This window comes from Mytilus trossulus, unplaced genomic scaffold, assembly GCF_036588685.1.
Source record: "Mytilus trossulus isolate FHL-02 unplaced genomic scaffold, PNRI_Mtr1.1.1.hap1 h1tg000024l__unscaffolded, whole genome shotgun sequence".
Lineage (NCBI taxonomy): Eukaryota > Metazoa > Mollusca > Bivalvia > Mytilida > Mytilidae > Mytilus > Mytilus trossulus.
Genome location: NW_026963290.1, coordinates 6445349 through 6457504, shown reverse-complemented (window position 1 = coordinate 6457504; position 12156 = coordinate 6445349). Strand labels below are relative to the sequence as shown.

Here is a 12156-nt window from a genome sequence, read left to right as displayed (position 1 = left end):
TATTTTATTTCGTTTGATATGTTTGGTTTTGATTTTGTCATTCAAAAGGGACTTTCTGTTTTAAATTTTCATTGAAGTTTTGTATGTTGTTTATTATACTTTTTTAACATAACCAAATGTATGACCACCAATATGTGTACAAGTACATTCATTTACCTTAATACAGGACTAGATATAAAATGTTTAAATGATATACAAGAATGTTACCAAGTTGATGATTATTATTTATTTGTCGAATTATGACATTTGGTACATGAGTCACCTTTGAATTCTGTGGTCAAGTCAATAACTGGTGTACTAAACCGGTTCTTATCATTTCATTTAAACTTAAATTCCGTGTTCCTATTCCATATCTATTCCATACCACCTGCTTCAACCTTGTACAATCACACGTAAACCTTACATTTGGAGTCTTAATTTATCTAACAAATTGAGAAGGTAAGTGATTGAATAGATTATTCGTTTAAAATGACTAATATGCATCCCAGGCTCTTAAATACTTCGGGCCTTCTGATCTTGATTCATCCGTGTTCCAATTCAAACTTTAACCATATTCCAACTGTAGAACAAAACTCAATAAACCAAAGTGCATGTGTTTCCTTCTTAAGCCTTTTCCTCGTGATGCTTCAATAGCATACAAGCTGTAAATTTGCAACAAAATCTATTTAGATGAATTTCGGGTTGGAAGGGCACAACAAACTGAAGGACAAAGCCTCCCCAACGGTTATATCATTTGCACGAACCTTCTTCCTTATAATGCTGACCGCAATACTGGTTTACGTATGGTACCTTCATTTGGCGTGAAATTGGCATTAATTGTTGTGTTCTTTGTTTCGTTAACAGCTCTAACAGTCGATGTTGAATTGCGCAATAGGGTTAGGCATAACATGTAATTGGTGTACATTGATAAATAAAGGTAACAGTAGTATAATTGGTAAATTATGTTACTAGCTAAAACTGTCTAGTGATTCTTTTGTTTTTGGACGGAAAATCTAATAAATGTGTATTCTATCTTTTTATCGATATTATGATGTAATTATTTAACTCTACGTGAATTTTGTATTACTCTGCATAAGCAAATGTATTCATTCAATTATTCATGAACACTCAATTATAAAAAAAAATAAAAAAAATTACAGAACACATTCCACATTTTCACTTCCATTTTCAAATTTATCTAATGCATTATAGTGTGAAATGCACTACAATGAGTATATCTGCTTTTGTGTCGTTGAGTAGCCGTCTGATTAGTATATACTCATCATTTCTGTCGCATCATACTACATTTTTGTAACAGTTACTAAAGTGTTCTTGTGTAATTCGTATATACGAGTTTAGCAAAATAATACCTATAATATGACAATAGTCATCAAAGGTACCAGGCTTATAATTTAATACGCAAATCGCGCGTTTCGTGTACATAAGACTCATCAGTTACGCTCAGGTCATAAAAGTTAGAAAGCCAAACAAGTACAAAGTTGGAGACCATTTATGAACCAAAGTTCAAAAAAATTGTTCTAAATACGGCTAATGTTATCTATGCCTGCTTTTGTAAACAACAAATTTATGAAAATGACCTTATAATTGAAATTCATGTATATGTTTGCGGCAATAAGTGAAATTAGGCATTAAGCTTAAATCCTAGGCAAAAAGCTAACGCCTAGGCATTAAGTTATTGCCTGAAATTTTCAGGCCATTAAGCTTAATAACTGAAATCTGATCATGATTATTCAGCCTATTGCCGAACTTAATTTTAGGCAATAAGTTAACTCTAGAAAATATTTTTATCTAGTGATTTATTTTTCATATAAAGTAATTTCTTAATAATACTCCTAATGTTATATGTATTACTATACATTCATTTGACAGATCTTTTAATTTTATTAAGAAATTTTAGTAGTTAACAAAAACAAATTAAGGATGTATTTTTCTGACGTTTCACTCTCGATGAATTTTCGATGAATGTGTATTTATTATAAAATATTTGAATACATGTAATAATTTTTCAAATATTTTATCAATCAAGTCAGTATTTTTAGCCAAATTGTTAGGAAACGGTTGTGTGGTACAAATGTATGAAACTATATTTTACCAGAAACATGAACAAATGTACATCACCTTTCGCTTTTCCTTTTCAAAATTCTTAGATATGAAATTTTTCAATAATTTAAAACAAAAATGCTGAAACTATATGCAATTTGTACTAAAACAGAGAACAATCACTAATTTACAAAATTTATTGACAGCATGGGAAATTTGACACGACAAAGCATCAAATTATGATAACACTTTTTTATATTAACACCTCCCTATAGTTTTTTTAAGTTAAATTTATTCAGATTGGTCCACTTCATGTCCTTTGAAAATATGAAAAAAAAAAACATGTTGGATAGTGATGTTGTACGATAATAGCCAAAAAATATGTAAAAATTGATGAAAATTTGAAAATATCCAGAATAGTTGATGCATAATAGTTTGTGATGATACTTAATTTTACTTCTATATTTTTTTTTTTTCAGATGACAAATTTAAAAGTTTTTCTACTTGTTCTATCAGCTGTTTGTGTTTCGTATGTATGGACATGCCGTGACAACTACGCACAAAGTCACCATAGTAAATGTTACTGCCCATGTGACGATACCTTTAATGCCTGTGAGACCAACTGTACAACAATGTACCATGACAAGCAACATCTGAGCCACTGCCAAATAAGGTGTACTGATGGTCTGGCCTGGTGCATTAATGCATGTAATCATGGATAAATATGTTGAATGTTTTATATAACGAGTTTTTAATGACTGAATAAAAAACTTACTATTGTGTGTTCCCCTTTTTATACGAATGTTTGATGTCAGATTATTTGATATGAAAGTGTTGTATGAAAACACACATGTAGTTTTGTGTAGTGTGTTTACAATCACACTTATCCGGCTTTAGAATGCAATGCTAAATGAGCTAATTTCAACATTCAAATAAACAGGATCTTTTATTATGATCCTATTTAAAACAAAACCCCAAAAAAACTTGACTTACATATAGAAATTGACAATAATGATCAATTAACAATTGCCATTACGACAAATGAGATAATTTTAACTTACTCATGGTAAACGCACAATTTCTCTGTAACATATTTTGTAATAAAGCAAAGGTGAGGTTACAATCAAGCTATTGAAAATAGCAATCCACTATAAATAAATATGTTCAAACAAATAGTTCTATATGGTTTATACAAAAGTTTAACGGAGGCTATCATGTTATGTTTGATCGCAATGGAAAAAATCTTTAAAGATATTTTTTTGTTTGTTATGTATTGTTTATTGGTTTGCACAATAAATCATGCCGTTGGCTCGTTTTAATTGATTTACATTTTTCATGTCGGGAATCCTATTTAAAAGTTATTGTAAAAACTGCCTTTTCTAGAGGTGGCGTAAATCAGATGCGGATACTTAAAAATTCCAAAGATCTTTTAGAATACATAAAATCTAACTCTCTTTCATCTTGTAATAGTATTAAAACATTTGACTTTTCTACACGTTACACAAGTATTCCACACCAAACTAAAAGACAAGTTGAACGAGTTGGTATTGCTTTGTTTCATAAAAAAGAATGAACAACGTAGATACAATAAAATTCAGAAAGGAAAGGGGGAATGTGACAAAGAGACAACAACCCGACCATAGTGCAGACAATAGCCGAAGGCCATCAATGGGTCTTCAATGTAGCGAGAAACTCCGTAGGGTTTTTTAGCTAGCATCTTAAAAATAAGTCTAGTAATACAGTGATAATGGATGTCATACTAAACTCCGAATTGTATAAAACAAGAAACTAAAATTAAAGAAGAGGGACGAAAGATACCAAAGGGACAATCAAACTTATAAATCTAAAACAAACTGACAACGCCATGGCTAAAAATGAAAAAGGCAAACTGACAAACAATAGTACACATAAAACAACATAGAAATCTAAAGAACAACACGAGCCTACCAATCTCAGGTGCTCCGGAAGGGTAAGCAGATCCTGCTCCACATGTGGCACCTGTCGTGTTGCTTACGTAATAAAAAAATCTGGTAAATAGTCTAGTTCGGTAGGTCACATTCATGAAAGGGAAGGGGATTGTTGAAATCATCAATTCGTAAATTTTACGGACGCAATCTTGAGTTGGTTGACTATTATGGAATAACCGTTTCACAAATGATATCGGATATGTTCTTTACGTCGTTACTACACACCCTTTCCCTTTCATGAATTTAACCACGAAATAAGACTATATACCGGATTTGTAATCACATAAGAAACGACGGGTGTCACATGTGGAGCAGGATCCGCTTACCCTTCTGGAGCACATGAGATCGTCCCTAGTTTTTGCTGGGGTTCGTGTTGTTTATTCTTAAGTTTTCAATGTTGTGTCATGTGTACTATGGTTTGTCTGTTTGCCTTTTTCATTTTTTTGCCATGGCGTTGTCAGTTTATTTTCGATTTATGAGTATGACTGTCCTTCTGGTATCTTTCGTCCCTCTTTTATACAGTTTTCTGTTCGGAATTGGTTTTTAGCCACTGTTGAATGCATCATTTATTGTAAATTACTTTATCATATGATCTCTGATGGAAAGTTGTCCTTTTGGATTACACATCTTATTATTTATTTTACATTTTAAAACATGGTAGTACGACGATTAAATGAACATGTTAGATATAATACTCATGCTCAAAAGTTCCTTTTGCAAATCAAAAACTAGCATATATAGTGTATAGTGTGTCTTTATAGGTACAAAGAACAGTAAAGCAATAACAGTGAATGGAAAAGAACTAGAACAAGTAAACTCATTTAATTATCTTGGTAGTAGAGTAAATGCAGAAGGAAATATTGAAGAAGAAGTTAACATCCGTATTGGCAAAGCAGCTTCTGCATTCAAAAACCTGAATAACATATGGAAAAACAACAAAATATCCAGAAAGACAAAGATCAGATTGTATGTGAGCAATGTAAGATCAGTTCTGTTGTACGGTTCAGAAACATGGAAAACAACCAAAAAAGTAGAAAGTCGAATTAGAGGATTCGAAGGACGCTGTTTGAGACGAATAATTAACATCAGATGGCCAAGTGTAATTTCAAACAGTGAACTATCAGAAAGAACAGGTGTGAAGAATATAGTGAATGAGATCATGAGAAGGCGGTGGAAATATATTGGACATATACTGCGAATGGATAACAACCGGCATGTGAAAAAGGTATTGACATGGACACCGCAAGGGAAAAGAAAGCCTGGAAGACCGAAAGGCACATGGAGGAGAGATATAGCAGCAGAGATAAAAAGACATGGATACACCTGGAAACAAATAGAAAGAATCGCGAAAGATAGAACAAGTTTGAGGTCCCTTGTTGATGCCTTATGTGTTCAAGAACATGAAGAGGATTAAGTAAGTAAGTAAGTGTGTCTTTGTTATAAAGAAAACTTTACGAAAGCATGTCCAACTTAACTAAAAAATGACAAAATCACTGTACATTAACGATCCTCGATATGAGGATGTTACTACCCCTGTTAGTATAGGACCGAACTGTTCGTCTTTAAAACGAAAGATTATTTAGTATGCCTTTGTATATATACCATATGTATATATTTAGACTTTTATTATCTACCTGAAATACATTCTCCTATAAATGTAAATTTAAGTATAGTTGACACCAATAGCAACTACATGTACGCCATAAATAACTAATCTATTCACCTTTTAAAGGAGTTAAATACACCTAAATCTTTATATCATAATAAATATACCCGGAAGATTTTAAAAAACAAACAAGTCAAGAGAAATGATGAGATTATTTGTTTACAATTCTTTTTTCACAGGTCAGTAATAAATAATAATAATTACAATGAAATGATACAATTATTTTTCTTTAATTGTTAATTATATAAAACTATAACTTTTGGGACTAAAGATGTACCGCTATTAAATAATTATGTTATTGTATATCTTGTTCTGATTTGCACACAAAAGTACATAAAATCACAAAGGCAAAAGAAAAGTGGATAAAAAGATTTATAATAACGGCATCTAGAATCAATAATAACTCAAAAACATATTGTATTTGATGTAAAGTTGACGTTGCATATTTATCGCTGATGTCTTTGTACTTTCCAATGGTTTTTTATGAGAAAAATATTTGTACTCCGACGCATAATAAATGCATTATTCTTTATTAAACTCATTTGAAATATCGATTAACATACACAAAAACAAAAAAAAGTAGTCTTCCCCTGAGAAATAAGCCAATATTATATTTTATGTCACTTTAATCAATTAGTTACTGTGTTCCGCGTGCACACGATATTAAATTATATGTCCGAAGTCTGCTCCGCGCATTTTAAAGCAGTTTCACTGTGTATCATCGCCACCGGAAATTGGGTACTAACGAAGCGGAGAGAAATAGAAAAAAAAGTAAACAAGTTAAGAATTCATTCAATTTAAAGCATTTCCACTCATTTGATGAGGGTGCCGCTTAAGAAATGATTTTCTGATATATAATTCTTTAAATTATTAGGCCGATAAGTACAAAATTTATACAAGATTTTGTGTAATACTCCAAAACTTGCCACTTAGTATCGGAAAATTTCGAGGTCGATCGTCCTCTGTCGCCCCATTCTCAAGATATTGAACTGTTTTTCATTATTTTTCCAGACACGTTTTGAGATTATTATAGTGTGGCATCATATTTACTGAAATTTGTTGTCAAAAACATGTATTTTAAAGAATATAGACCATAAAAAATAAAGTATAGGGTACGGCAACTTGCTCGTGTTGACAAATTTACTGTATGGCATTTTGTTTTCAACTGTATGGCAACTTGCTAATTTTAGAATAGTTATTTACCGTACTTTCAAAGAAAATAAAGTATTAAGTTCAAATATTTAAGGTGGGGGGAAGGGGGGGGGGGTACCCTTTTATGTTAAACTGTTTTTGTCCTTTTCAAGGTTTTAATTTGTTTAAAACTTTTATTTGACTGATAAATTTTAAAAACTGTTAACTGTTTTCGACCCATTGTCTGTAATCTGTTTCGTTAAAATTTGCAATGTTGTTAACTGTTTATTTGAAATTGAGATTCCTGTTATCTGTTACTTAATACTTAAAGTGTTCACTGTTTTTGACATTTGTTTCTCTGTTAACTGATCTTAACTGTTATTTACAAGAATCACATTAAAATTTTCTGTCCATCTCTTTCTTTACGTTGCTTCCGCAAAGAAGTGACATATTCAGCATATATGTAACTGTACATGTCTTTAAAAAATCTTTGAGTATAGAAAATCCTTGATAAAATTGAGAATGGAAATGAGGAAAATGTCAAAGAAACAGAAGCCCGACCAAATAGAAGAAACAACCCAACGCAACGAGAAAATTAAGCACTAGGGTGGGTGTCAATTCACAGATAGGAAAAAAACTTAGAATTGACACTCATAATTTTTTAACACCCTCTTCCTTCCTTCCTAACAAATAAGGCATACTATTTGAGTTATGCATGTGTATATTTATGGAAAGAGAATCGTCCATAGATTTGATTTCCAATAGTAATAATGGTGAAATAATCCTTTTTTTTGTGTAACCATGGCAACAATCAGCATTTATTTGATACCAAATATTGCAAAATAGGGGGTTGAACACGTCACAAAGATCTAAAAAATTTGGTCCAAAGGAAAATTTCAATTTTCCATCTATAAGAGTGATACCTTTCCTGAAACCATAGACATATATCTATCAAAAGGTAAAAAAAATCATATGCATTTCTGCTGTTTTTTCCATAAAATTGAATTGAAAAGATCGAGCGTCAAATCTTTGTTGAAAAACAATACAAAATTTCTAAATCTATGGCGGTACGGATAGGAATGTATGGACGTTCAAACTGAACAATGGCTTATAAAACATGCTAAAACAATCTAAATGTTCATATAAACCCACTAGGAAGGCTATATTATTATTCAACTATCTAAAAATCAATTCAATTGTACAAAAACTTTCATATTTAGAAAATTCACCACGGCTATAATGCGAAACTAAACTTGTAACTGTGTATTGATATACCTGAAGCTGTCTCCTAAGTGAGCAATCATTTAACTACAAAAAGGGGGTAGAAGTTCAATGTTTGTTTCTTGAAACATATAAATGAACCAAAATTTAAAAAATGAAATAAATATATACAAATGTAGCAAAGGTTACGGACTCAAGTTGGGTCATGCAGGTGCAACAAATGCGGCAGTGTTAAACATGTTTAGGGATGTCTCATGCCCCTCTATACGTCAAACCAATGTAGTTATATATGCCTTCTATTTGTAATGTATCCAAAACGTTAAAAGGAAAGGCCACTTCTTATCCAGCTAAAACCCTGGTCAGTCCTATGATGAAAATAATTCAGATGTATATGGAAGTAATATTGACCCAGAGTACCAGGACGGAATTGTGAAAAATACTTTTCAATTTGCAATTCGTAAAATAACTGAACAGTGTGGCCTGGTAGAAGAGGCCAAAAATGAGGACTTGGTTCTCAAATTGATGTCAAATTTGCTAGTCTACAGAAATGTAAAAATGGACCAAGGCTTTTTTTATATCAGCTCAGAGTTCTTAATTGTGACTTGAAGATGAAAGAGCGCTTCAATTTGTGACGCCTTACATGTTGCTTTCTGATTTATACACTGGTTTTGATGATTTAAAATAAAAATCAGTAAACCTTGTAATTCCTTTTAATAAAATCATGTAAGCAATGAGTCGTATGAATACCCTGACTGAGATATAACCATAATTTATAGGAGCCCCCGCCATAAAAAAAAAAATAATGTTCGTGCCCTATAGTAGTCACTCATTCTGGTTGTTACACTTTCCTACGTCATGACGATAACCCAAGTTTGCTACGACTGATTGACATAAAACATTTACTCAACAATATACATAACCAGAAGAACCCTCCCTTTTGCTGTTTGAAGCATTTTCGATTATTCATGACATAGTCCTTTTTCTTGGTGTCAATCACTCCGTCTGCTTTTCCATCTGTTCAATTGTCTGTCCATGTGTCAATAAAAAAATATGGTACTTGCGTGTGTCTTCTGAAAATTAGTCAGCTTTATAAAAGATTCCTTATGGAGCTTGGCATTTCTGCGACTTTGTACAGTGGTTTTCAAACTTTTGAATACATTGAAGATATGCACTTCCCCTTTTCATTGCTTTTGGGTTCGTTTGGAAAAAAGGGTAAATTAAAGTTGCTGTTAACTCTTATCAGCATTTAAAATTTGTTGTTAACTATTTTTGCCAAAATCGAGGTGTTGTTAACATGTTGTGGTAACCGTTGTCGTTTCTTCATCTCTATCTTATTTGTTGTTTTCATAAATTGTTTTGTTACACTGTATATATGAGTTAGGCCGTTAGTTTTCTTGTTGAGTCCTTCCACATTTTTCTGTCGGTGCTTTTTATAGCCGACTATAAGGTACGAGTTTTCGTTGTTGAAGGCCGTACGATACCATATAATTGCTTGCATACACTTTATTTTATCCTGATGGATAGTTATCTTATTTGCTATCATACCACATCTCCACTGTTTCTACCTAAAAAACAAAAAGCTAGCACCAAGAAAAGATGAATGGACGGTTTATTTTATTGAACTTACACAATTTCAATCTAACAACAAATAAGACCACAGTCGTTAGTAGTATAACGATATATAAATGTATTTAGGATAATATGGTTGAAAAAAAACTTTTTGTACAAAATCGAATAGCGGTACGCAACGAGGCCTTCTGAACTGAATTAACGGCATATATTTAATAATATTTGATAAGTAAGACATTTTGTATATTTGTAAGCCTGTAATGCTTTGATATCAACAAAATATCGTCACTTGATATTATCTAAACAGTGATTAATTTCCTCTTAAAATTATAATATATTGCAAGACGCCGTACAGACAAAAGTTGTTATTTTGCAATTCGCCGTACAACAAATAAACAATGTTTTTGTCCATATTCTTTAAAAAAACATGTTTTTGACAACAAATTTCAGTAAATATGATGCCACACTATAATAATCTCAAAACGTGTCTGGAAAAATAATGAAAAACAGTTCAATATCTTGAGAATGGGGCGACAGAGGACGATCGACATCGAAATTTTCCGGTACTAAGTGGCAAGTTTTGGAGTATTACACAAAATCGTGTATTAATTTTGTACTTATCGGCCTAACAATTTAAAGAATTATATATCAGAAAATCATTTCTTAAGCGGCACCCTCATCAAATGAGTGGAAATGCTTTAAATTGGATGAATTCTTAACTTGTTTACTTTTTTTTCTATTTCTCTCCGCTTCGTTAGTACCCAATTTCCGGTGGCGATGATACACAGTGAGTTTGAGTGTGCGTGACCTTCATAGGTTGAATGACTGGACATCGCTGTATTACAACCGTTAGTCTTAGGGAGCTATCATTTGATTTTTATGTGGGGGGAGGGGGGACTAGGATGAAATTTGAAAAAAAGACAGGACAGGAGTTGTGTGTCTAACAACTCCAAGAAGCTATAGCCTGTGTCACTCGCCTGATATTAGTATTTACAATTAATTCATGAAATAATGTAACCGTTATACTTTTGCTTTAGTTTCAGAGATATAAGTGAAAAACTGTATTTTCCCCTTATGTTCTATTTTTAGCCATGTCTGCAATGTTGGTTGGCAGACACATGTTTTGAACTACATACCCGTTTGCTTGAATTTGTCTCAGTTGTTTCAGTAGAAGACTATTGTAAAAGATTCCAAAACAAATGAAAAATTGTTAGATTTGACTTGTAAGGGCAACAACTCCTTATGGGGTCTATTGACCATTTTGGTCATGCTGACATATATGTAGATCTTACTTTGCTGAACATTATTGTTTACAGTTTAAATTACCTCTAACTGTAATAATATTCAAGATAAAAACAAAAAACTGCAAATTTCCCTTATATTATAATTACTAATTCAGGGGTAGCAACCATCAAAGCTTGTCAGATTCATTCAGGATAGCTTCAAAGGAGAAGATTTTGTAAGATTACAAAAATTACAAAATTTGTTAATTATTTACTTTGAAGGACAATTACTCCTCAAAAGGTCAATTGACCATTTTGGTCACGTTGACTTATGTGTAGATCTTACTTTGCTAAACATAATATTCACGATAATAACCAAGAACTGCTAAATCTCTTTAAAATTACCTCTTCAGGTGCAGCAACCCAATAACGGATTGTGCGAATTGTCTAAAAATTTCAGGACGAATAGATCTTGACCTGGTTTACAATGTATGCCCTTTTTGTCTCTAAATGCTTTGGGATATAAGCAAATATCTAAGTGTTACCCTATGTTCTATTTTTAGACATGGCGGCCATCTTGGTTGGTTGGTCGGGTCATCGGGCACATTTTTTAAACTAGATACCTCAATGATGATTGGTGTTCATGTTTGATAAAATTTTGCCCAGTGGGTTTAGAGGAGATGATTTTTGTAAAATTTCACGACAGACGACAGACGCCAAATGATGAGAAAAACACACTTGACCTTTCAGTTCAGTTGAGCTAAACATGCAGGATGAGCAACTTTGCAAAAAAAAAATGCTGGATGTTACTTTATGTAAATAAAAGTCCGGATAAACTACAATGTAATAAAAAAAAAGGCATGACCAAATAGAGTGAAAAATAGAACGGCTGAAAAAAACATTTCAGCTTGAATAAATAAAAGACCAATCTTCTATTCTAGACTTCTCCCTACCCCCCCCCCCTTTTCCCCCCTAACCAAACAACCCCTAAATTCAAATGATAGCTCCCTTATTCTGCCAATGGTTGTCAGCGATGCCCAAAGATTTGTTTTTTTAAAGAATAGAGTTTACAATCTTTCTGACCATGCCATATTCATGCATTTTTACAGGAGTTTTCGGTGTAATATTACAACCAAGTCCTGCATCTAATATCCAAAGATTCAATATACTGGTTTTGAACTGTTCTGTTGAAAAATCCTCGACAACCGTGGCATTTCATTAAGAAACTCTTAATATTGCTTTTTTCTTTAATAAGAGAAGCGAAGCGTGCAGGAATTATGCAGAACCTACACCTGGATTATATGAGACGAGTTGTGACTACAACTCCAGCACATTTTAT

At 32.4% G+C, this 12156-nt stretch overlaps 1 protein-coding gene and 1 long non-coding RNA gene across 2 annotated transcripts; both read left to right on the top strand.

The window, feature by feature from the left end:
* The first annotated feature begins 277 nt into the window (after positions 1-277).
* LOC134698994 (uncharacterized) lies at positions 278-2822 on the top strand. The gene is made up of 2 exons (XR_010103516.1): positions 278-438; positions 2520-2822. It is a non-coding gene; the product is annotated as an uncharacterized LOC134698994 (long non-coding RNA).
* A 787-nt stretch (positions 2823-3609) lies between these two features.
* On the top strand, positions 3610-5421 carry LOC134699079 (uncharacterized). The gene is made up of 2 exons (XM_063560766.1): positions 3610-3736; positions 4769-5421. The coding sequence occupies exons 1-2, from the start codon at positions 3610-3612 to the stop codon at positions 5419-5421; spliced, it is 780 nt and encodes a 259-aa protein (XP_063416836.1).
* Positions 5422-12156: the final 6735 nt, after the last annotated feature.

Coding starts and splice junctions, on each gene's coding strand:
- LOC134699079 (XM_063560766.1), top strand. CDS start 3,610: ATGAACAACGTAGATACAATAAAATTCAGAAAGGAAAGGGGGAATGTG. Junction 3,737..4,768: donor TCAATGTAGCGAGAAACTCC/GTAGGGTTTTTT, acceptor GTGTCTTTATAG/GTACAAAGAACAGTAAAGCA.